Here is a 25,367-nt window from a genome sequence, read left to right on the forward strand (position 1 = left end):
TTCAGGGATATTACATTCTACACACAACATAGGGCTTCACAGAGAGATGCCATTATCTGATATCAGAAAGAGGCTTTACTTCCAGGAGCTCTGCTGAGAGTCAATTTTCGTCATGTAACACTACTCATGCATATTCAGTTGTCCAAAACCACATGTGAATGAAAATTATTCTAAAAAAAAGTTTCTCCATTTCACTTCCAGGTCATGCATACTTATCCTCACCGTAACCTCCAAAACCATGGTTTTCTTAGCCAGTTCATTCCTGATCTAAATTACTCCAGTTCTACCTCAGAGCAAGCCAAGCCAGTTTTTCTCATGTTGAAATCACTCCATATGAGGCATCAACATGTAAAAAAGAAAACACCATCATCCTACACTTACGTGAGTTGGGTAACCATCACCATAGCTACAGCCAAGTCTCTGCTGAGCCTTCTGATTTATCATTATTACCTATGTGTGTGAATGGAGGGGAGGAGCAGCTTGTAGTGGGCCAAATTCACTGTCAGACTAACAGAAAACAAGCCTTCATGAAGAGAAAGTTCAGCTCCATGAGCTCAAATGCAGATATCAAACCCCTGAAATTCCCACTGGCAGTAGTACTTGCAATCACTTCTGCAATGCCCAATGCATGTGACACTCACTAGAGGACCTGTTGGACCCATGGCTCCGGTCGGTCCGGACTCTCCCTAGAAAAGGAAATGAAATTATTAGAGAAATGCGTGAAAGGAAAATTGAGTCACATCTCACACCTGTCCTCTGTGCTTATTTTGGACCTCAGGGGCAGATTTGCAGAGGTACCTGTGTGCATCACACATGGCAAGGACACTGCTCCCCACGCTGATGAAAATGTCATGTTTATGTGTTCTCTGCCAAAACTGCTGCTGTTGTTGCTGCCACAGAAAGTGGTAGGCAATCTTAAATTTAGATCTTGGAAGATTCACTTCATTTACTATGTTTTTAATCTAAAGGAATAGTTCTCTCCCACATTCAATTATCACCTATGCCAGGCCAAAAATGCTTCAGCATCAGCACTGATTAAAGTGGAAAAGCCTGAAAAAAGTGTTCTATACTCTTTAAAACTTCTTTTACCTTATCTTGAAAGGACTGACTCCAGCTCGCTATCCTGTGTTACTACTGCTTTGATCTGAAGTTGTAAGAGTGCTACAGTGCCAATGGAGATCAAAAATTCTGAGAATAAACTAATAAAATAGTCAGTTTGATTACAATACATCCCCTCTCCAATGCCTGTTTCTTTTAAGCCAATCTATCACAATTTGAAAGAGGAGAGTCAGGTTTTAGTTATGCATTGCTTTATTTGATTACATTACAAAATGTTCAACTTGGTCCCATAGAGCCAACAAGAACCATGAGCTGTCCAAGTGGAGAACTGCAAGATGTGCATGGGCCCTTTGTTAACAGACTGCTGTCTTCAGTATTACATACAGGTCACAAATGGAGCACTCAGCTCACCCAGTGTTCCCTTACAGGCCTAAAGCAGCCCCAGCTGCAGCTGGGACTGGCACTTTTGAATTCTCTCCCCCATATAAAGGTCAGAGAAGGTACAAAGCTGTGTTCAAAAGATCTCACACCTTTCAGGATTTTGGTATAACACAAAACATGCTTCATCATTTATTTGTTTTGGCCATAAAAATACCTTTGCTCCAGCTGCTCCAATTTCACCTTTTGGACCATCAAGTCCTTTCAATCCCTGTAAGTTATAAAGAAATTGTATTTATATATGTACAGACAGAGAGCACTTCTACTATTATTGTTAAAGCAACGTGATATTAAAGTATTAAGAATGGATCTGAGGTGGTAAGAGTAAGAAAAGAAAAAAATAAAGGAGAAAAAAAAACAGATGGAATAAAGTTTTCAAACATTTCCTAAATGGAAACCATTTGTACAAGGTACATTTCCCTGGAGTTGGTTTCTTTTTAAAACAAAAAAGTTTCTTTAAAAAATCCTAAAACAACAAGGAGGAGGCTCTGAGCCATAGGGAACCAATTTATTCCTCCCTGAAGTAAAATTTGGCCTGAAAACTTGGTAATTTGCAATCAATTCATGTTGCAAACATATCCACCTCTCAAGTTCCCCACCCTAATGCATGATTTGCCAACAAAGTGAGAGAACAGTCAGGTTTGCACCTCCTGAAGCTTGGCAGGGCTCATGCAAGCTCCTTCCAGATTCCCAGAACATTTGAATAGAGTAAAAAAGCACTGGAGCATGTAATACAAAGGTCAGCTTAATGGAGAATAGCACTGATTTTCTGCAAGGCCCTCTTTCTCTCAAATGCCAGTATTTCTGCTACAGCTGCATCGTCTGTAGTGTAGGCAAATTCTGCACAGATACAAAGAAAAATCTTAATTCTGAAACTGCCAGGAAAGATCATCTATATCAGAGGGAAAACCTTGTCTCTTACCCGGTGACCCTTGAGACCTGGGAGACCAGGAGCACCAGGAAAGCCTCGAGGGCCCTAGGTAGGAAAAGGAAAAAAAAAAACCAAATATAATCCTAATTCTGCAGATAAACCCAGCAATCATGGTACTAACAGGGATAAGGGCAGTAGCAATACTAATATTGGTAACACTCCTTCACCTTCATCATAGTGAGGAACAGCATTTGAGCAGCTCATAGATGATACAGCCTTGAAGTTTTATTCTCAGCATTAGTCACATTTTCACTGACATTAAAAGCTTTATCATTTGAATTGTTGTGTGATCAAAGTTCAAATTTCAGCAAAAGTAATGAAATAAGATGAGTGGCAGGTCAAGTTTTGAGGGTTAATATGGACAAACATTAATTAAGCTGAGATCAAAATTCAGAGCTAACACTTAAAATGAACTAGAAACTCAGACCTGCAAACTGTACCTCTTTTTTTCAGAATATGTCAGTCCAGAAACATGATAAACAACTGCTACCAAAACACATTTAGCAATTAAACCAAAGCTCTCTTGCACTTAGCTTCCTACCAAGTTTCTCTGGAAAGGCTAACAGAAGGGAGATAAGTGCCTTGTATCAGAATACTGGCAATATGAATTAGAAATGAAATCTCAGATAACAACAGTTATCCTCTCAACAACAAAGCACTGACCTGGAGCCTAGGAGTGAACTAAGACAAGGACTTCAGATACTGAATGGCAGAACTTTGCACTCATAATTAAAAGCAATACTGATGAGTTACATCAGGATGAAGAAATAAGAAACCAGTATCATATGATGACATACAATTATTTTGCTAGAATTTAAATAATCATGCTCTTACTGGAGATCCTGGAAATCCAGGCTCACCGGATTGTCCTGGTCTACCAGGTTCACCCTAAGGGAAGAGGGAAAAAAAGGAACACAATAAAACAGGAGATTTGAAAATAGATTTTTTGTATCATTCTTCCACTCAAACAAATGAGGACATTCACATCAGTATTATGCAACCTCTCTTTGCTGTAACACTGTCAGTGACATAAATCAACTGCATATGTGCCTAGCAAATGTGCATTAGACACATTAACTCACTTGGTTTTTAATCAAGAACTGGGAAAACTGATGGCTGGGCACACAATGTACCCCAGTCATCAGGAGATGGTCCTGCCACATGGTTTTCCTGGGAATTCATGAGTCAACCTTCTGTCATCTTCACTCAGAGCATCAAATTGCTGTTATTTCCCACTGGAACAGCAATTAAAAACTATGTGCATTGTAGCTTGTGACTCTCCTTCTGTTTAAATGTTTTAATACATGTATAATTTAATTCTAGGACAGTGACTATTTTCTTTGTATTGTAATAGGAAAAACAATATGGTGAAACCAAATAAGTATATTTTGAAGATGAATCAAAGCCCTTCAGAGTCACAGCCAAATATTCCTTTACATGCATCAGTCAGTTCAAATACACTCAGGACACCAGAATGCAGGAATATGAAAGGCTTCAGAAAAATAATTTCAGGTCAGAGAGAAAGCAAAGTGCTTCACAAATGCAATTAAAGACACCCAAACAAAGGAAATGGGGAAGTTCTTAGAGCAGTGTCAAGATTTGACTTCCCTGCACTGAGAGTTAACTGTTGCCAAGGATTCTTAAAAATCCTTGTACAGTTTAATGGGAAGGTAGCTGTTACACAATTAATTTCTATACTAAAATGGCATCTGCAGTTTTGTAACTAATTTCCAAGTTAAAAATTACAGTTCAGATGGATTTAGTGTGATTTGCAAACAATATACATGCACCAGTAAGGTCTTGGGCTACTGTTCAGCAGTACATGTACACCCACATAATATATATAAAACATACATTTTACATATATATGTATGCATACATGGACAAAGAAAAAATCAGTTAGGAACACAATCAATTATCATTTTTTAAAAAATTAAATACTAAAATCTTATCCAGACACGTGTATGCTGCCATTACAGCTCTTCTAACCCAATATGCAAACCAAAAAGAGAGGAGATGCCTCCAAGTAACTCCCTGTGATTTATTTTTATGTTTGATTTCAAGGAAGATTATCTCAGTTAAGAACTTACTGAGGCAAGAAATAGCGATGGTGCTAGACTTTAGATATGATGATGACACATAAGGAAAAGAAAGGAGGGGTTGAGAAATGGTTGCCAAGATTCACAGTTGTGATGCTGGATTTAATGAGTACAATTACAAAGGAAAGCAGACAATAGTAGTTACAACAGGCACATCTGCTGGTTAGTCACTGCTTCACAGATGCCAATGTTTCTTTTATTAAAAATAAAACAAGATACAAAGAATAACAAACTTACATCTTCACCAGGTTTGCCTGGAGGTCCCTCTGGTCCACGAGAACCAACTGGCCCCTAAGAAATTAATATATTTGTTGAGAAGTCAGTTTAGCCATCACTTAAATATCTATTTACTCTATTTCAAAGTCTGGTTTTATAAAAGCAGATGTAGAAAAAGGAAGATTTTATGCCTAAGCACATTTGCTCAGTTTTGAGGTGCTCTTTCTAACCATCCTGACCCTAGAAAACCATTGTACTATAAGAAAATACAGGATGGATTATGTAGGAAAAAAAACCCAAAACATTAAAAATCACAGTTGCTGTTTGCTTCAAATCTCTGGCTCTTGCTTTTACTTTTGAATCATTTTGTTGCCTCAAAAAAAGTATTCTCATCATCCTTTGTGCAAGTTACACTATCAGGTATGGTTTTACCAGTGTCTAACCATTTTCAGGCCTGTGCTGGAAAAGTAAGAATGATTGTTTCTAATATAATCATTGCTATTCACATTTAAAACAACTCAAATTCACTGATTCATGACAATATGCTTTGAACACCACAACTCTTCGCTGAAGTTACTTAATAGTTTCACCTGAAACAACATGACAAAAATTCTGTTCTGAAATTAAAAAGTATAGCATATTTGCAATTGTGTTGTAGAAATGTTTACATTTATTGGTCTTACCATAGGTCCTGGATCTCCAGGTTCACCAGGTGGGCCTGTGGGACCAGCACCACCCTAAAATTAACCAAATATTAATACAGTTACAAATTCCAAAAGCAATTATAAGGACATAATTTAAAATTCATGACCAGGAAAATCACAGCCTATGGCTGAGAGTCTGGATTCCAATTTAGAACCAGTTCACATTTCCATAGGAGTGAAAGTTGGATACTAAAACCCCTCAAGCTGTAGATAAATCCTGTGCCATACACAAGCCCCACTGGAAACTTAACACCATGCCAATACCAAAACAAGAACAGTCTCCATTTTCATTGCTGCTCACTCTTTAAGAAACATGTTGGGTTAAAACCCTGTTAAAGATTTAATAAACTGTGCTTTTGGAGCCAATTCCTGTGTATAGAGTCCATCTGGAGCAGAGCCCTTGTTTAAATTCCCTTCTGGATGAAAGTGCACTCAGCCACAAGTCACTGAGGATGGACACTGCCCCAGAGGTGCACAAACCCCTTTCACCACGAGCTCTGCCTTCATCTCTGGCCAATTTAATCCCCTCAGGTGAAGCACTCACTTGTTTTCCTTGGAGACCCTGAGGACCTCTTGGACCCACTGGACCCTGTTGAATACACAACTTGTTACACACTGGAAAACAACCTTTCCCAAGTAAGATTCACCCTACCAAGGGCAAAATGGCCTGATAGCATTTCTACAGTCTGAAAGGTTTCCACTCAGAAAACTGGTGTTACGAAACACAGATGTTGAATGAAATCTTCAAAGTCCAAAAGCCACAGAAGTGTAATTTCATTAGCAGCTGAAAATATGGACTTGGCTGCTTCTTTCAACCTCACAGTCTCTGGAATCACAATAACCAAACTGTCTGTCTAGCTCCATGAAAAAAATGTAGTAACAAAATAAGAGTTGAGGGGAACAGTCTTCACTTGAAGGAAATGTCATTACTCAAATGAATCTCATAATGAAATCAATGACAAAATAAATTAATCTTCTTGTTCTCAGTCAAGCTGAAAAGCAGTAATGAAAGGACGTGTTTAAATGTATCATACAAACCACCAAAAGAGCTTTCCAAATCATTGTGGTTAGTTACAAAAAACTCAGATTGTCCCTTAGAAAGTGCCATGGGACTTTTAGGAACAATCTCAAACCTAATTATAACTTTTAACATGAAATATTACCTTATTTGAAAGTAATTATCTTGGCTCTAGGAATACAAAAAATATCTATAACAGACAACCATTCATTTTGACAGAAATTTGAGACTTATGTCTTTTAAAATTCAGTAATTTTTTACTAATTTTTAAAAAGCAAATGTAGAAGAGTTAGCAATGGGCCATTTAAAAAAAAGCTAATGAACATTAGAAACAAAACATTCTTTCAGCTGTCAGTTACCCAGTTAACAAGAGAGGAAAAAAGAATGTCACATAACATGAGAAAGAGTGAGTGCCAACTGACTTTAGCAGACCTTGTGTAAGGCCATAGATATATTAACATTAAATTTAATCATATTTGAGAATGATAAGAGATGGTACAAGAGATGCAACAACTTGAGAAAAACTGAGTGAAAAGATTAAGCAAAACAATGAAAGCAACAAAGTGGGACAAACTTGTGGAACAAATTATTTTATGTTCAGAAAGCAAATTTACTGTAGAGAGACATTCATCAAAAAGTTCTTTGAAGAAACCACTGAAAAAGTTAATACTAAGGCAAAGTATCAAGTTATCTTTAGAACCTTTCATATGGCATTGGAACTGATTATGAAGGCTACTAGTAGGGACTTGGATAAGATTCAGGTGGACAAACTCATGGGCAATACAATCACTAAAGGATGGTTGCTTTCAGAATGGATGTTAAAAATATCAGCAAAGAGGGTAACAATATTTCCAAGATATAAAATGTGAAGAGAAGTATTATTAAGAAACAACCCCAAGAGTTTCAGAAGAGATAACTGAGGGTGGTGAAACAGCTCTCACAGACAGCAGAAAATTTCAGTGTTACCATTAAGTCTCCAGTACACTCAAAGTAAAGAGCATATCTAAATAGTGAGGGATGCCAGTGCAAAAACTGGGCCCACTGGAGAAACAGGAAGTCTGTCTTGAAACAGCAAAGCATAGATTTGAGTTAAGAGCTGGTTTTGAAAGTATTTTTTTTTTAATTATTAAACAAAAAAAAACAACCTGATTTGATGTCATATGTGAAAAGAAGTTACATATGTGTTTATTCTGCTTTGTGTTATACCTGACAACTTTCAGCCACTCTGCAGTGACTCAAGAGGGGATGCTTTTTCCTCCTGGACATTACTGTTAGTAGCTGTTATATTTCAGAAGGAGAGAGGGATAGAAGTGGAAGGAGAAGCTGTCATTTAACAGAAAAACACTTTTTTCCCCAGGTACTGTGCAAAACTCTACTAGAATATACTTTACATCCAGGTTCAAGAGGTACAGGAAGCTGTAGAGGATGAATTCCCTTTTAAGTTTTTGGACATGCATTCCACTTCCAGCCCCTCTTAGAGTACAGGGCTAATGTAGTCTTACCACTGCACCAGGCATCAGTCCCATTTGACTGCCAAGTCCAGACTTCTCATCCAGTCCTGCCATCTGAGCTGAAAAGGGCTGGAAAAATAGGATGGGTGATTTTAGCTGTAAGTCATTGTGATGGTTTGTAATGCAAAAATCCATGCAATCACATCTTCATCATTTACCTGGCTTTTGCAGTGATAACAGCTCAATCCTTGGTTTAAACACTAAACCAAAATTTGTCTCTCCTGTAAATTTGAGGTGTTTAAAGCTTCAAAGACCACGTGAACACATTATATGCTTATTTTCTATTTCCACTTTAATACTAAACGAGTATAAAATGACCAAAAAAGAGGAAAGCCTCTCACTAAATTAATTACATTTTTTTTCATGACTTACAAATCTAGACCAAAACTGCCATATTCCTTCATGTCTTCTAAGGCTTCCTTTTTTTCACTTATCATGCTTCAAGTTCAGAAATATCTTAAGATAAATGGAAATCTAACTGATTTCATGATGACAAATCAGAATTTTTAAGTAGCTTGCCCTTATCCAGCAAAGCTGAAATTCACTGCTCTTCCTATCAATTAACAGAGACCAATGAGCTAGAGAAGGGAGAAACTTCAGTGCCCTCCTTCTTATGGAAGCAAATAGTTGAAATCAAGAGTTTTATTTTGCTTCATTCAGAGCCGGAGCCTCATTCACAGCAGGCCAGAGCTTACAGTGGCTGACAACAAGCAACAGCTCAAACATAGATTCAAATCTCCCAACATTTACAGTTAGTTCCTCATTAGATTGGTCCCCAAACACATCTTCTAAAGGCTGGAGATTGCTTGAGGTCAGAGACAGGAATACAAACAAAAAAATGTCTTAGATTTCCAGCCACACCTTTCTTCCATATATTCTATGTAAGATAACAGCCTAGCACCCATTATGGTGCTTCTGTGATTGTAAGAGATTCCTGTGTGCTGAAGATATTTACTTGGGCTGAGTCTGCTGGATTCAGAACTGTTGGGAAATGTGGTTAAAATATGAAATGCTGCCCAGAGTTGCAAGCTATTGGCTTAACATGAATATTGCAGATTTTTGCCACTATAGCTATTGTTTTCAGGAACATCTCAGGAACAATGGAATGAGAAATCAAAACAGGTGTCAAAACAGCAATAAATGTGTAACTGAATACACTTGACAAATTCAAATATGTATTTATTTATTGACCACAATTAGTATCCAATAGAAGGGGGAGGAAAAAATAGTTTTGCAGAATACCTTGTCTTTATCTATAAAGCTGGTTAGCAGCACTGCTTTAACAAACAATTTCTTAATCTTCTCAGTGTTTGTCTGAATAATTCCAGCAAGAAGTATTATCAACCACATTTTAGTTTCTCTCATTAGTTATTTATAATTAATTTATCTTAATTTTCATTTTTCTATATTCCTAATTTGGTGCACTTATTTTCTCTGTACTATTGCTCAGACCCCTTGACTGGTGGAAGTAAAAGAACCCTTGTGGTGGTTCTAGATTAGGGCTGTTTGGCTTTGCTAGATGCTAAAATCTGCTGTGAAAGGCGCATCCTTTCCCAGGTTTCTCACATTCAACTTGTCCCAATTTTTGGCAGAATTTGCAGTGCCACTAGCTGCTGCCCCTTGTGACTGGGAGACAGGAAGTGTGGGCACAGCATTCCATGGTCACGGAACCAAAGGCAAGTCACCATTTAAATCATGTGGATCTGGTCCAACACTCCACTTTGAGCTAGAGCAAATGTAAAACTTACCCTGCTTATTCCATCTGGTCCTGGGTGAGTGGGATGCCCTGGAGGACCAGGGTCACCAGGCTGGCCAGGGATACCAGGTTCCCCATCAATCCCTTGAGGACCACGAGGACCCTACAAAGAAAATCAGAAATGCCAGCAGTGTGCAAAGGTATTCACTGAAATAATTGTAACTAGAAGACACCTGCCCCTTTGGGATAAATCTGTATTTCTACAGAAAGATCTTCAAACAAACAACATCCCTAAAGCTCTGTTCCCACCTTCAGATCAGAAGCACTGACTGAAATTAATCATGAATCCAACACTTAAGTAAACTGCAGTAATTTCTATCACAGGCTTTTTTAGAAACTGAGGCTTCCAATCATCCCATACTAGAGTATACTATTCCTGAAAAACTCTTTGGCTTTGCACACCATATAGAATCAAGTTAATTCACTTCTAAAATGAGTACAGCTCAGATAAGTGTAAATATACACAGAGGCTTAGGAAACTACAGAGTAATGCTGGATTTTCACAGCCTACTTGACATCAGGAATGGTTTAGCCAGTTCATAGCACTGTTGAATTCTCAATATAGTTATAATGCCATAGTTATAATGCCAGAAATGCAGGGAAAGTTACCTGGTGTTGAAGTCACCTCTAGCTAGTATTTACAGAATAGGTTAGAGCCCATGCTGTGGCTCTCATTTTAATGTGGCTCCCACTTTTAATTCCTAAACTGCACTCACTTCATATAAGAACTAAAATTAAATATGGAGGCAGCTAATAAAACATTAGTTGAACAAAATGAGTAGTAATTGGACCAACATGCTTCAGTCATAAATACAGACTTTAAAGCACTTGTTACTACTTTTCTTCATTAGAATAAAATGCTTCATCAAGGCAAGGAAAAGTTTTAGACAATGTATTGAGCTCTTCCATTTTAAGGATCCTTAAACATAGAATTGCAGAAGCCTAGCTCACTGAGTCATCTTTTCAAACACAATTAACCATCAGACAGATTGCCAGGATTTCCATGAGGTGAGGACTCTGTCTGCACCGTATTTCAGTGGAATTTATGTCTGAAGCGGTATGGTTTGAACTAGTATGGTTCACAGAAGGAGCTGTGAATAGATGGTATTCTGAACAAATGAGAAGGTCTGTGCATGTTGGATGGAAGAAGAAGGTTTTAGCACAAAACTTAATTCTTAAATTTATCCATTATAAATACAAGTACACACTGCCAAACGTAAAAGTGTTTGCTGCCCCAAGGAGGAAAGGAATGAGATACCTTATTTGTTTGTTCTCAAAACAAAAAAAAACAAAGCTAAGCATTAGAGTAAAAAAAAACCACAAAACCACAGTTGGCTATAAAGAATTTGGCAAGTCTATGTCTTTGCCAATTTCCAATACCCACACAAGACACCTTAACAAAATCTAACAGAGAAAAAGGCCTTTTAAAATTTTTTTTAGAAAACAATCTACTTTTTAGTCAGCAAAATTCAAGCTGCTTCAAGAGTAAAAATGCAACTGCATACCTCAATACCAAAAAGTCATCAAAATGCATGTTTGTATTTGTAGGTAGCTAGTGGTATATAACCAATCTGGTGGGTTTTTAATAAAATATTGATGATAATTTATTTATTTTACAGCATTTATACGTTTATTTGTATAGAAAAAAAGCCCTTTCGCTTTCTTTCACCAGTTCAAGGTCAGTAAGGTTTAAAAAAAAAAAAAAGAAAAAAAAAAGAAAAAAAAAAAAAAAGTAGAGGAAAAAGGAAAAAACATTCTCACAAATGCCACGAGGTGGCACCATTTAAACACACAATTTTCTCATTCTGGTACACTGCTGCTGCTGGTCAGGAAACAATTAAAGGTTTTGCTTATAATGAAAAAAAAGGATAAAGCAGCTCACGGTAGGACACTCCCAAATTTCTATTTACTTAAACTGCTACTGCAAGTAAAATGGAGTGTAAGTCCACATGGAAAGAAAATCATATGAATAGTTCTGAGGATGTCCAAGTTTATTTTCTGTCTTCAAAAGACCATTTGTTAACAACTAAAATGTCATCATGCTCCAAAACTCCTCCTCCCTAGATGCATTCTGAAAATGCAGCCATACTATCCCCTAGCTGTCTCTCAGCATTACATTAACAAAGAATCTGGTGTAAAAAATATGCTGATATTCCTGAATTCATTTTACATCCAAGGGTCCTGCTTTTGTAAAATATGGAGATCCACAGCAAGGTTGAGTTCTTTCTGTTCACTAGTCAGCAAGAGCCTGACTTTGAAGAACAACAAAAACAATCTGACGAAATAAATAAACAGCTTGGAAATGTGGTTAGTGCATTAGTAATGTCTTCAGTCAGTAATGTATTTAGCCAGATAATTTTATAAGGGAAGTCTGTACAAGATTATCTGCTCCATGAGGGTTTTTTCATAATATAAACTGCAGGTGTGAGCTAACATTTCTTTTCCATAAGTAAAAATAAACCCCCTGCACTAGCAGTCACTGTGTCTCTGAGAGCAGTGCTCTTGGTCTCAGACCCACACTCTGGCATACACACAGCTCATCAGAACCTCTGATGGAACATTTGCAAAGGAGCTCACTGCTTCTCAATCCTGTGTTGTTCCTTGAAAGCAGAATAATAACCTGTGTCAAAAGGACTCAAAGCCATTTACAATCTTTTGGGATTTTAGGTGCTTGTGGCCATCACTCTGTAGAGGTACATGGGATGCATGGCAGGGAGTCAGGATTTATTTAGCATCTCGTTGACAATATTGCACATTAGGAAAGCACTTCGGACACAGCCTCATTCAGAAAACACAAGTCAAGACTGCTCTGTGCACCCCAAGACTGCACAACGACTCCCAGAGTTCTATTAAGCATTTTGAAACTCGTTCTTCTGACAAATGTCTTCTGGAGATCTGAAGAGCAGCAGTGGCTTGGCAAGCATCTCAAAGAGGCTACATACTTCCTGCACTGCTTTAACAATGTCATTACCATCTACAGACAACAGGCACACACTGGAAACAGGGCAAGGGAGTCTGGTTTAGGCCTATGCCTAACCTCAGGATTGGCTTACTCTCTCCTGAGGGGTAGGAAAATATCCACATTGAAATTATAATTATTCAACTCTCAAATCTGCTTTTAGCAGCTTCTGCTCTTCAAGCTAGCTTTTTGAAAAGGAACATGTCATCTGGGGCATTTTCAAGCACTCCTTTTTGGCCTTTCTGTGGTTCTCCACATGCAGACACCGAAATTGCCTTATGAAGTCTTTATTTCCACTGAGCAATCCTGGTTACATTATTCACCAGCATACCAACAAATGTAGTCACATATTAACTCCTGCTAACTTCTGAGCTTTGTCTTTTCTGCAGTGCTCCGAGCCACACAGCAGTCACCAGCAAACAGCCATCGAGTTCTAATCAATTTCTGTCTGAGAATGTTTGTAGAGAAAGTATAGCTTTGGTGGAGCTACTGCTAAACCTCTGTCCATTTCTCAAAATATTCAGGTTTCAATCTACCCCAGCAATGATGAAATAGAAATGTTTTCCTCTTTGTTACCTGATTCCTGGAAATTACAGTTTTGGACAGTTTTGGTAACTCTAGAAGACACAGAGACAGTTTAAAGCCATTTAATCTTTTGAGGTTGCTTCAGATACTTTATTTCTGAGATATTTAATAACTTACAGGTCTTCCCTTTGGTCCTCGTTCTCCTCGTGGACCTTGTGAGCCTGGAGGTCCCTAAAAGAAAGACCAGAAATATGAAGTCTCTTTTAAACTACCTAATGATTAATAAAGCTCTGCAAATATGAAATCCAATGCTTATTTGAAAATTAATTTGTGGGATTTTTTTCTGAAAAAAATTTGTCTGAAAGGAGTTGAACCTTGATGCAGAGATCTACAAAATGGTTTCATCTCTCATGTGCTGCATAGGTTAATCCAGCAAAGGTTTTCTGAATGCTGGGTTTGAGACACCCTCCCTGCTAATCCAGGACTGCTCTGTGCTCAGCCACAGCACGGAGCATCCTGCAGCTCCTTCTGCTCCTGCTTGGACCCTGCTGGAGGGGCATTCCCCAGCACCCACCCAGCACTAAGGGCCTCAGATCTCCATGTGCTACAATCCATTCACTCCAGGCATGGGCTGACCTGACACTGGGGAACACATCCCATCATCTTCTCATCTCCCAGAGCCAGTGGCTCTGCAGGTAGCACCTACTGAGGGGTAGAAGAACCCTCCTTCACATCACCCTCACAACACAAACCAGGCATGACAGGAAGTGGCAGATGCCTCATCAGAGAAGCAGAAGATGAAAAAGTACTCACAGCTGGTCCTGGGCGGCCTCGTATGCCTGAAACCTAGAGCAGGGAATATAAATTAAAGTCACCACACATCATGGCTGCATTTGTCATGACTGCCCTACAGAAAATCAGTTACTGAAAAGCAAATAGCAAGGCAGGACATTAAAGTACCAAGAAAGTTAAAAGGCTTTTTAGGGAAAGGGGGAAAAAAGTAGTAAATATAATTTGCATTGGTTATCTTTTTCCAGTTTGGAGTCTTTTTATTAGCAATGTGAGCAAAATCTTAGAAGTATCACTGCTCCTCTAAAAAAGATTAAATAAATAAGTGAATTACAACTATTTAGGCTCAACTTATTATTTAAATCTGTTTTCCTTCACACTAGAAAGGAATAAATAGGTAATAAAATTTTATTTCATCCCTTTCTAGATGCTAATTTACCAATTACACCTCTACAAAACTCTAACTATAAAAATAAAGATTATGGCAGAAGAACTAACAACTAGCAGGAATTTCTAATGTTACATATGTGAAACAGCAAACTATTCCACTCCTTTCATTCCTAGGCTGTATGGTTTTGTTTTATTTACTTCATTACTGCAATTCTGCTTTAAAGCACTAATATATGCACTTCTAGGATGTGCTCATGGATGAAGAAAATATTGACTTACAGGTGGCACTATTCCAGGTTCTCCTTTTTGTCCCTGTAGGAAAAAGATATCAAAACATCAGATGCCAGAAAAGAAGTGCAAGTACAATTACCAGTACCAGTTTCAGCAATACCATCCCTGTGACTGTGACAAAAGTAAGGCTTCCTTAAAAATACAACAAGACTAAATTAAAGTACCTGTGACAAATAATCCATATTATTTTAATTACTAAGGTCACTGATTAAATGAAGGCCATAAATTACCATTATCCTCTAGCTGCATAACGTACTGTCTGAAAGAAGAATTAAACTAAAAAATATGAAACGTTTCTGTTAGAACTGCTAGAAAGTGCTAGAAAATACATTGGAGCTCTGTTGTTGGATGATTTGATTCATGTGTAATACAGAGCCTAGAGCAGCATTTAGATTCTATTTCTTCAAGGTACTAAATTAAAATACATATAATCAAATCCATGGATATAGAAATCCATCTGCAGCCTAGGGACAGGTTATGATACAATGATACTGCATAGCTTCAGACTGAAGGACAGCAGCAATTGACAAATGACCTTTTTTTGTGCTGAATGTGTTAATAATGATTACATCAAATCACTGGGTTTAGACCTACTGGTGGTAACTGGTTTTTTAAGGAAAAAAAGAGGACTTTGCAAAGATAAAAAGTGTCCTGCCTTGCTTATCAAGTAATAAATAATAAGGTGGGTACAGTCCATTTATTTCCATAAACTACCACTGCATAGAATACTCAGTTTTGGTGAGTGCATGTACTTGATTATCTAAAATTTATTTCAATTATTTCTTGCAGTTGCTTACTATCTTAGAAGCCTAATTATGGGAATGCCTTTTAATTTCTTCTGTTAAGAGCAGGTCTTCCCTTTGTTTAATTGCAGACAACGAGAGAAACTGCCCGTAGAACCGTGGCTCTGGGCAAGGACACAGGATTCCAGTGCCACATCCTGCCCAATGGGCTACTCAGCCTCAGCACAAAAACCAGCTGCAAGCTTTAACAGTTCAGCATCTACTGACAGAATGGTCACTTCCCTCAGCCTGTGGCACTACTAGAGGTGACACAACCAAACTTCTCCAACTGGAATTCCTTTGATGCAGACAGCAGGGATTTTCAGCCAGGGGATTCTCTATATTAAGATCAGGATTTCTGCCTGCATCCCAATGTTTTTTTCATGTGGACTGCAATCTCCCTAGCCACCAAGGAAGGCCAAGAGAAAGAACTACATGTTTTTAACAAAGATTATGTGTATCTTTTGTGATATGCTTCAATGAGATACATGGGATTCTTTTAATGGTAGTAATACATTACAAAAAAAGTAAAGGAAATCTTACCTTTCTTCCTCTACCTATGAGAAAGGACAAAAGAAGAAATGAAAGAAATTAGTGATTTTACTCTGAGAGACAGAATACAGTTAGAGTTGAGTGAAGGTGTTGCAGCTAGAGCCATCCCTGATCCTGGATGCAGAGGGGGTGGTGCATTGCCCACAGGGAGCTGGGAGAGTTCTCAGGGACACACATACTCACTGGTTCAGATGTGAGGAATCACAACACTGTGCAAAAATGTGCTGTAATTCTCAGCCTTTTTCCTCATTGCACAGAGTAACAAAAAACACTTTGGGAAAGCAGAGTATCTTTGGGAAAGCAGAGTGGGGGATTGTGAGATGCTGGCCTAATGACTGACAGGAAGTCAGAGGAAATCAGAGGACGATCTGTTACTGATTCCAACAATAACTGTTGATGGATCCACAACATATTACATGGCATTCTTCAGAAAATGGACCTCACAGAGGGATTTCTGACCTTTTATTTTTTAGAAAGCACCTGCATGACCATGGGTGCATTCAGAGCCATATAGCCACCCTCATGCCCACAAAAGTACTTCAGAAGAATATTTTTTAAATGCCTCTAATAACAGTAAGGAATTTGGCAATGTATCCATATTTGCTGAGTGTACCCTGCTGGTGTTGGCCCAATACCTCCCAAAACAGAGCAGGATGCACCATCTATTTATTAATGCTCACCACATCTTGCTCCACTGCTCAATTACACAAGTCCTTGCTTTTGTCTTTATTGCTGCTTTGTTCAATATAAAGCTGATCAACAGCAATTATATCTCCTGAAGAAATTAATTATTATACATTGAATGCAACTCTAATAATTCAATACACAGTATTATGTAAATTTAATTGCAAGGTAAAAAATTTTCTTATAGGAAAACTGAGGGGGGGTTCCTTTATCCAAGTCTCTCCAGGAAGAAAAGACATAATCTTTAAGGTACATAGCAGAAAAGATGCAAATAATACTTTTATTTGTCAATAATACTTCATGCTTCTTTTATGTCTCATAAAAGGATCTATGTTTCACTTTGGGAAAACATTTTACATTTACTCAGTTTACATTTATTAGAGGGTCCCTGAATTGAGCATTTTAAAGAATGCACTTATTTTATACAGTTATGTATTCAATATATATATATATTAGTATGTTTATCATATATACTTATCTTTCAGTTTCAGATGAACCACAAAAAGAAGCCAGAATTCAACCTCCTCAAAATATCAACACAGATTTCAGATCAAACTTTCAGCTGTAAAGCCATTTGGGCTTATATGAGACTCAGAGTCTAAATCAAACTATTTTGAATCGGCTATGGGGCAGCCCAAGAGGGATGATAACTGCCAAGTATCTATTTTCAGACTTAAATTTTCACCATAAAAATAGCTTTAGGACTTTCAATATCACAAGGTTCCTAGTTCTTTGGGCTGCCTCTCGTCTCAAACTAGAAAAGGCTCTTACCAATGGTGGGGTCAAAATCCCGTGGTGTATGGGGACACACAGGACAGCACTCTCCCGGGGGCACCTGGGGGTTCTCACACTCCAGCAGATCTTGACACTGGATTTCATCGCAAAGAATAGCTCCATTGTCACAGACGCAGATTTGGCACGGTGAGGGCTTCCAAATATCCCTGTTCAGGTACATCTGTCCATTCTGAGTGCAGGCTATTTCTTCACCATCTTCTCCTGGGACAGAGGAGAGAATATACAACACATTTTCCAACCATGAAATCAAAGGAATGGGACTGACAAGGAAGGAGCACACCTGGAGATGAGAAGCAGTATTACGTACACAGAGAAAACAATGCACCAGCATAGCTAAAGCTGATGTTAAGGACTTTTAAAAGATGTGTCTTTCTTCTTTTACCACCTTATTTCTTGATCAGAAAGAAGTAGAGTCCTCAATTTCCCCATGCTATCAAAGGAACTTTGCCTCAGGAGTCTTTGGTTGTCACTCTGCTCAGTGGGGTGTCACCTCTGCCCTGAGGAACTCCTGCCAATTCCCTGCTCTATGTAAGTGCTGAGCACAGCACATTGGAGAGGTCTGACTGGGGACAAGAACCTGTGACTTCTGTCTGGAAGAGCACATGCTGCCTGCTCCCTGCTGGCCTACACAGCCAGATGGGACAGATGGGCTCAACAGACACAGCAGCAGCTGGGGAAAGAAAAAAGACCACCCCATTTATTGGGTGAGGTTTATTTACTGGTGTGGAGGAATACCAGCACTGAGAATCAAATCTTCCAAACAGGACAGCCAGCCCCTGTCCAGAGGCTACAGCAGCACCCACTGCAGTGGTACTTGCAGCAGGGAATCCAGCTGAGTAACAAGAGGCTCCTCACATGATTTATGTTCAGTTTTTATAATCCAGCTGGCCATAGCCCCACATGATTAACCCAGCACACACACAGTACTGCCATGGATTTATCTTAACTACATACAGAATACCCCTTAGATATTTTAACTATATATAAAAGACCATCCTTTTTCACTATTTATACAGGACCAGTATGGACTGATTATATGCATACATCCTCTCTATTTACTTATTCACACAATCACATTTACATTTGCACTGTTTTACCATATATAAGTCTGCCTTTGTTTTCTTCCTACTTTGTAGCCAAACACACTGGATATGTTTGGATTTATTTTTTTATCATGAGGTGAGCATATCTCAGTATCTTCTAAAATTAAAATATGTCTAAGAAAGAGTTCAAAAAACAAGTAAAGTAGAAAGTTTTGCTTGTGTAGCCAAGATTTCACAGAATATGAAAGCAGCAAGAAAGGATTTTTTCATTTTGTCCTAATGAATATTTCATCCCCTAAAGGAACAAGCAGCTGCAAAACCAAAGAACTGTCCCCAGGCTATCCATAGACCATGTGTCACAACTTGCAAACCAAGAATCCCAGTGCCAAGACAGTGTCTGAGTCACACATGGCAAAGCTGTCACTCACAGTCCAAAAATTTTTCTCCTGACTGCTGAGATGCTGCAGAGAAGATTGATCTTACATGGGTGGGAGTTCCATCTGACCACAGAAATCCCTCCTATCCAAAATATCTTTGAAATTGGACCATCCAGTTAAAACCACTACCGAAAGTTCCCAAACAGGTCTAATTTCTAACTGATACAAGACTGGGAGTAGAGTCAACTATATACATAGGACACATCTGCCTAATCAAAGAGCATAACCATTGTTTGTTTAAGCAAACCTGTTACTAATGTAAAAATTAACAGCTCTAAGCACAAAGACAATTTCACTGTTCTATACAATTCTGTCCTAATTTAAACCAGATGTCAACAGAAAATTACAAAGTAATAAATATGAGCAGATTTGGAATTTCAGCTTCATGCCTCATCTCAAGCCCAGTTACTCCATCAAAGTCAAAGCTTGAAGAAAGGGAGCAGATGTGTCATTAACTGTTGCCTGCCATCACTAACAGCTTTTTAACACAAACTCAAATTGAAATTTTCACCAGGTCAGCTCCTCTTCAATTGCTTTATCACACCAAAAGTTAAATGACTCGAAGTCATTTAGTCATTTAGCTTTGAAGGAGAAGCTCAGGAGGAAATGTTTTCAGTGTGAAGTAAAGACATCAACCAAGTGTGCTGTACAGTCCATTTATGACACTGTGAGAATCATTTTCCAAACTGCAGATCATATTTTGGAAACCACTCTTCTCATTTCTCCCTTGTGAGCATGACATAATGCACTGTCTGACATATTTAGCCTTTTCCCCCCAGATGTCTGGCATATGGTCTATGTCTTCTTTAACATATCACCCACAGAACTCATTGTGCTGTTCAAAAGAGCAACAGTTTGCATAAATGAAATTTCTAAGTTATTGAGCCCAAAGTCAGCATTCTGTCATAACTTCAAATAAACCACATAGCAACTGCTTTGGCAAATCCGAGCTGAGCCAGATGGTGACTAGCTTCTGCCTGGGCCCTGCTCAGCAGCTGAGAAAGAGGCAGACAAAGGCAGGGGAAAAGCACATACCAACTTCTGAAAGCTACTAAGAAGTCTGCTTCCCTATCAGATTCCAGATATGATGGCAATTAAAAAAAAAAAAACAAAAAAAAAAAAAAAAAAAAAAAAAAAAAAACAAACCACAATGAAAAATAAAACCCAAACAAAGCCAAAACCAAAAGAAAAACCTTGTAATATTGTCAGAAAACACAATGATATATCTTTTGATTAAATTCAGTGCTCCTAGGGGTTGTTTTCTGCTTTGACTGCATTACACTAAAAGAGTAACCTGGAAAGGGCAGCTGTTTCAAAGCCAGCTCATTTAACAAGAACATTTTGACATTCTATTCCCAGGCCTGAACTGTAGGCACGTTATCCAGCTACACCCAGAGCAGCAAAGGCAGCAAAGGAAATCATTCTACCATTTCCTCTCTGGCTTGGAAATTTGCAGGTTTTAATCACAGAGACCAAGTTACAAACTCCTTATATATCACATGTTCTTTCTACCTCTAGAGCTGTAACATAAGGTTCTGAGTGGCTTGAGAAGCAGCTTTGGAAATTTTTAATGAGGCAAAAGGATCTGCTAGGTCATTAACCAATTCCTTTCTTACCAACAAAAAAGTACAACTCTAGTTGGTATTGGACCTGACTAAAGAACTGACAGGATTCAACCCCACCAAGTCTCAAAGCAGTCTGCAAATATAAAAGGCAAGATAGGAGAGATACCCAGTGATACATTTAAGGACTCATTCATCCATGAGCTTACACAACAACCAACCTTCAGAAAGAAGATTTCAATGCAAAGCACCGTAGGTAAAATGCATTTTTTTTTCTGCCATATATTGATGTGTTGGAGTATGGTTTTACTTTAAAGAATTAATTTATCAGCAGCCAAACCATCTGCTACAACTAATTTACCAGGTCCTCAGACACACAGACTAGCATCAGCAGCTTGGAAGTAAAATCACACCAGGCACTGACATACCCAGTTTGGTGTCACCACTGAAGCTGTGCTAATTAGTGGGAGGGGAGGAAGGGGACAGGGGACCCAACGTGCCATCCCAGCCACTAGATGGCTGTCAATGTCCATCAGTCATCACGAGCAGGTGTCAAAGGTCATGCACAGATCAGGTGTGTAAGGCGTCCTCTGCTTTGGGCTGCTTGTGCAGAGCTTATTTTCATTTCAGGTACATCTCTCTCAAGATTAATTCTCAAGTCAACAGCAGGATAAGGGTTTTAAAAGACAGCATATGAAATAATTTCAATTTTTCACCACATCATTTTGAAAGCAACACCTGAAAATTTAATACTGCTTCATTGATGAAAGTTAGTTACTTCCCATTATTGTGCCCATATTTCTTTCACTGATTCCTGTTCCCATCTTACACATGGAAAAAAGAAAGTAAGGTCTGGATATGGAACCAAGCAGAACAAATAGAAAGAAAGAAAGAGGGAAAATGATGCCACAAAAATGTGCGCCATAAAAAGTAGAAGCAGTGAACCACCACTACTTCAGCTGAGGTGATGACAGGTATATGAAGGACAGGAATACATCTTTCAATTACCTACTTGAAGAAAGTAAATGGCCCAAGCAAAACCTGCATATATGAGTGTTTTCTGCAGACATGAACAGCGTTGAGTCATAGATGAAATGACAAGGAAAAGAAAAGGATTTGGCATCAAAGCAGCTCCATTTCATCGCATTTTTATTGGTCCTACCAAATGTGCTAATTAAAGGGAGTCTAGAGGCTGACAGACCTACAGTGGTAGAGAACACAGTCTAACAAAAGCAAAAAAGATGATGACTGGTACTGAAAGCAGTCTGCCAGTTTTAGGCTTTCTTCTGCCAGGAGGGGCTTCTTGGTGCATAGTGCAACCAAAGCCCAATTCTTTTGCATTGTTTAACATAAAAAGACTGGAACAGAAGGGGCACAGTTATTTAATGAAAAAAAGTTGGAAATAAAACTGCTTGCACAGGGGTCTTCTGATCCTCTCTTTGTCATCCTCATGCTAGTTTGTGAAAAGTATAGGGAAATATAAGATTACACAGATACAGTGGTTTTGAGGTTTAAAAAGCTAGAAAATGAAAAGCTGAGTTTCGAGATATGACTTACAGAAGGTAATCCTGCTGACTCACAAAGCAGAGGTGCAGAAGCAGATCAACATGAAAGATGATACGTGCTAACAGCCATTCTGCAGATGTACTGCTGTGCCTGCGTACAGATTGCCAGGACAGGGACAGGGGGAGCTTGGGCTTGATAAAGTTTGACTGTCAGCCTGCTGCAACAGTAATGTAGGGCATGATCCAGATCCCATTAAATCAATTGGAAAAATCCTCTCATTCACGTCAATAAGAATCAGACTGCCTGTTTTGTTCATATTTTTGTAATTTTTTTTTCTGAGTAGTAATAAAGTATTATCTTTTATAATACTAATATATATAATATATATAATTACTGTGATTTGCAAATTATAATTTAAACACCAATTATGCTGAAAATCAGGTAGTTTTCAGGAGTGCTGACAAATACAAAATCTATTTTGCATTTGTTGCACAGAAACAATTCTTGTTAAAAATGATTAACAGAGAGAATTCATGAAAGAGCTTTACAGTTACATCCATAATGATGTGTGGTATATGTGAATACCACAAGGATGAACCTGGAATACTTTACTAATAAAGGACTGGATTGATGCACAATTTTGCCAATTTTGTGCATATAAGCATTTAGGAAGAAAAGGGAGTTCCAAGTTACTGCCCCACCTTCCTTATAAAAAAGTGGTTAAGAACAAATCCCTTGCATTATACTTATGGGAATATACACAGGCACAAAGTTTAAAACACAAATCTGTAGGAAACCAGATTTCATCAGAACTTTTTCTTAGGAAAAAGGTGGGGGAGGGTTAATCTATCCTCCAAAGTTCCTGCTTAAAAAAAAAATCCTCGGGGATAATTTGCAAAGTTGACAATTAATAAGCCTTTTTAACAGCATTCCACAGAATAAAAGGTGTTGAATGCTTTAAAGTCCAAGTGAGTTTCAATGTGATTGAGGAGGTCAGCTCTCTAGACAAGGAGCTGCAAGCTTTCAGAAGTAGAAAAGTTCCAGGGTATTCTCTTAAAGAATGTAGATAATTTTAAAACATGTATTTTCAGCTGGAAAATTAGAAGCTCAACTGATTTTCCTGCGGAGGCCATAAATACCATTACGTATGAATAAATACTGTGAAGCATCAGGGTGCAAGCTCCCAAGAAGAGACTTAATTAATTGTTGAAATTACTGTGACCATCAATGAAGCCTTCCTAAAGCCATACACTTCATCTGGCCAGCTGCTTCTAGCTGGGAGGGAGTTCACCAGCTGAGATTCATCAACCAAGAAAACCAAGCCTCCAAGCTCTAAACAGCAGTCCAGAAGCAGAAAGCAACAGCAAAACAATATACTTGGGAGAAAAAATAATGTCTCAGGTAAAGGGTTCTCTTAGTGTGACCTGGCAGCTGGGGTTTGTTTCTTCTAGAAAATTGTGCCTAAATAAGTAAATAAATCTGTTTTCCACTCAGAATTGTGATTTCAATTTTGACTGAAAGGGGGGAACTGAATAGGAAAAACTATGCTTAGGATACAGTTAAAAACCTCCAAATTAGTTGTAAATCAATATCTGAAGCATGCAACTGCTTCTACACTTACTCTGATGGAATCAATACTACTCTACAATTGGTTGGGTGCCCCCTATTTCCCCTTTTTCTCACAGGTTCATGAATTTATGTCTCTATCAGGGCAAAGAGAAGTTTTGCTTGCCTTTTTATGGATAAGTTTCATTTCCAACATAGAACAATCAAAACCAATGTTTTTATTACAAGATCCAACACATGCTGAATACAAAGGCAGAAAATACTGGGATCCCTTCCAGTGAAAAGGCTTTCTCTCGTTGGTCCCACAGCACTATCCATTTTTTTATTGTACTATTCAATTCCCTAAAAGCAAATCATGGTGTTGTATCTGCATCTTAACCTCACTGGTCCTTAGCTGCTGAACAAGACTCAACCCTTATTCAGTCAACACTCCAGACAAGGCAGGAAACTGTGCAGAAGCAACCTTGCTCAAAGTTTAGTCAGATTGGTCCTTTCCTTTTGGTTATCCCAGTCTTGGACGTGTCTGTTTCAAAAGCACTCAGTTAAACTAACTCATTAGAGTTATCTCCTGAACAAGGTTAGATGTAAATGTGTTTAACTTTCTTCTTCTTTGTTGTTACTTCACAAGTAGGCTGGCTGGACACATTGCTGCGTGCCTGCAGGAGAACAGGGTGAAGGAGGGAGCTGAGGAGCCTGATATGCCAGCAGTGCATATACAAATACACTCAGATGACCACATTGAATCCTCCAGCATACAGTGGGAAATAAAATTACTTCCAAATGTCCAAGGCTGCACAGAAACTGTCACGGGGAGGCATTCAGGGCATGCCTGAGAAAACACTACTGCAGATTTCAGCAGTTGGAGCAGATCAGTCAAAAGGCAAAGCTGGCAGCAGGGTCCCTGGTCTCTGCTGGAGCCCACGTGGCCACAAATGCCCTGCTTGGACTTTGTCATGCAAGGTAGTTAAAGTCAGTTCAGCTATTGCTGACTCAGTGTGGAAAAAGCCTAAACAAAGTGCTTATCATGGGCAATTATTATGTTTTATTATCTCAAAAGAAGCTTGAGGCAACAGAGATCATTCCATTTTATAAGCAAAATGTTGGAGCACATTCTTGACTATGGGATGACATTTTTAAGAGGAATCACTTCATTTGCATGAAGACAGGCTGGTCCCAGAGAAATATCAGATTCTTTTGGTGGGGAGTTCACAAAGAGAACACACAGCAAACACATTTCAGGCAGTGGAGGCAGGGTCTGGGCTTGGCACTGCTGAACACACACAAGTTCAGCAATGCAGGCATTGTCTTTAAACTACAACAAAACTAAACCTGCAATTAGCACATTTCCCAAAATGTAAGAGGTTGAAACCTTCTGAAAGCAAACACACCCCAAAAGTGGAAATCCTACCCAACTTGCTGCTACTGGAAATTTAAGCAAATGTGATCAGGACATAATGAACTGCGCATTATATTTCTAAACTTAAGTCTAAAATAGCAAGATTACAGTAAAAATGTAATATTATTCTACGGTCTATTTTGGCTCCCTTTCTGGAATCCATAAATGTTTGATTTTGGTCTTTCCAAAAGCCAGACTTGGACTGCTGTGATTTAGTAAAAATAATGCATTTTGGCTGTGAAGAAAATTCTCCCAGCTACTTCCTGTGCCATTATCAGTGAGACACAATTTTCATTCACAGCCCATTTGGAATCCTGTAGGGATCTAGGGACAATTCACAAGAAATAACCCTGGCTGT

General features: G+C 38.5%; 1 protein-coding gene across 2 annotated transcripts in view; it reads right to left on the reverse strand.

The window, feature by feature from the left end:
* Positions 1 to 25,367, reverse strand: part of COL5A2 (collagen type V alpha 2 chain) — a 98,472-nt gene that overhangs the window by 31,246 nt on the left and 41,859 nt on the right. For both annotated transcript variants that reach the window (XM_053947652.1, XM_053947651.1), the window contains exons 2-15: positions 17,476 to 17,700; positions 16,012 to 16,025; positions 14,675 to 14,707; positions 14,030 to 14,062; positions 13,394 to 13,447; positions 9,725 to 9,835; positions 7,968 to 8,045; positions 5,992 to 6,036; positions 5,427 to 5,480; positions 4,765 to 4,818; positions 3,263 to 3,316; positions 2,420 to 2,473; positions 1,655 to 1,708; positions 642 to 686 (exon numbers count right to left, since the gene is read on the reverse strand). In XM_053947652.1, the coding sequence (XP_053803627.1) occupies positions 642 to 686; positions 1,655 to 1,708; positions 2,420 to 2,473; positions 3,263 to 3,316; positions 4,765 to 4,818; positions 5,427 to 5,480; positions 5,992 to 6,036; positions 7,968 to 8,045; positions 9,725 to 9,835; positions 13,394 to 13,447; positions 14,030 to 14,062; positions 14,675 to 14,707; positions 16,012 to 16,025; positions 17,476 to 17,700 (908 nt within the window). The remainder of the gene's footprint in view (positions 1 to 641; positions 687 to 1,654; positions 1,709 to 2,419; positions 2,474 to 3,262; positions 3,317 to 4,764; positions 4,819 to 5,426; positions 5,481 to 5,991; positions 6,037 to 7,967; positions 8,046 to 9,724; positions 9,836 to 13,393; positions 13,448 to 14,029; positions 14,063 to 14,674; positions 14,708 to 16,011; positions 16,026 to 17,475; positions 17,701 to 25,367) is intronic.

The sequence above is a fragment of the Vidua chalybeata genome, chromosome 7 (assembly GCF_026979565.1).
Source record: "Vidua chalybeata isolate OUT-0048 chromosome 7, bVidCha1 merged haplotype, whole genome shotgun sequence".
NCBI classification, from domain to species: Eukaryota; Metazoa; Chordata; class Aves; order Passeriformes; family Viduidae; genus Vidua; species Vidua chalybeata.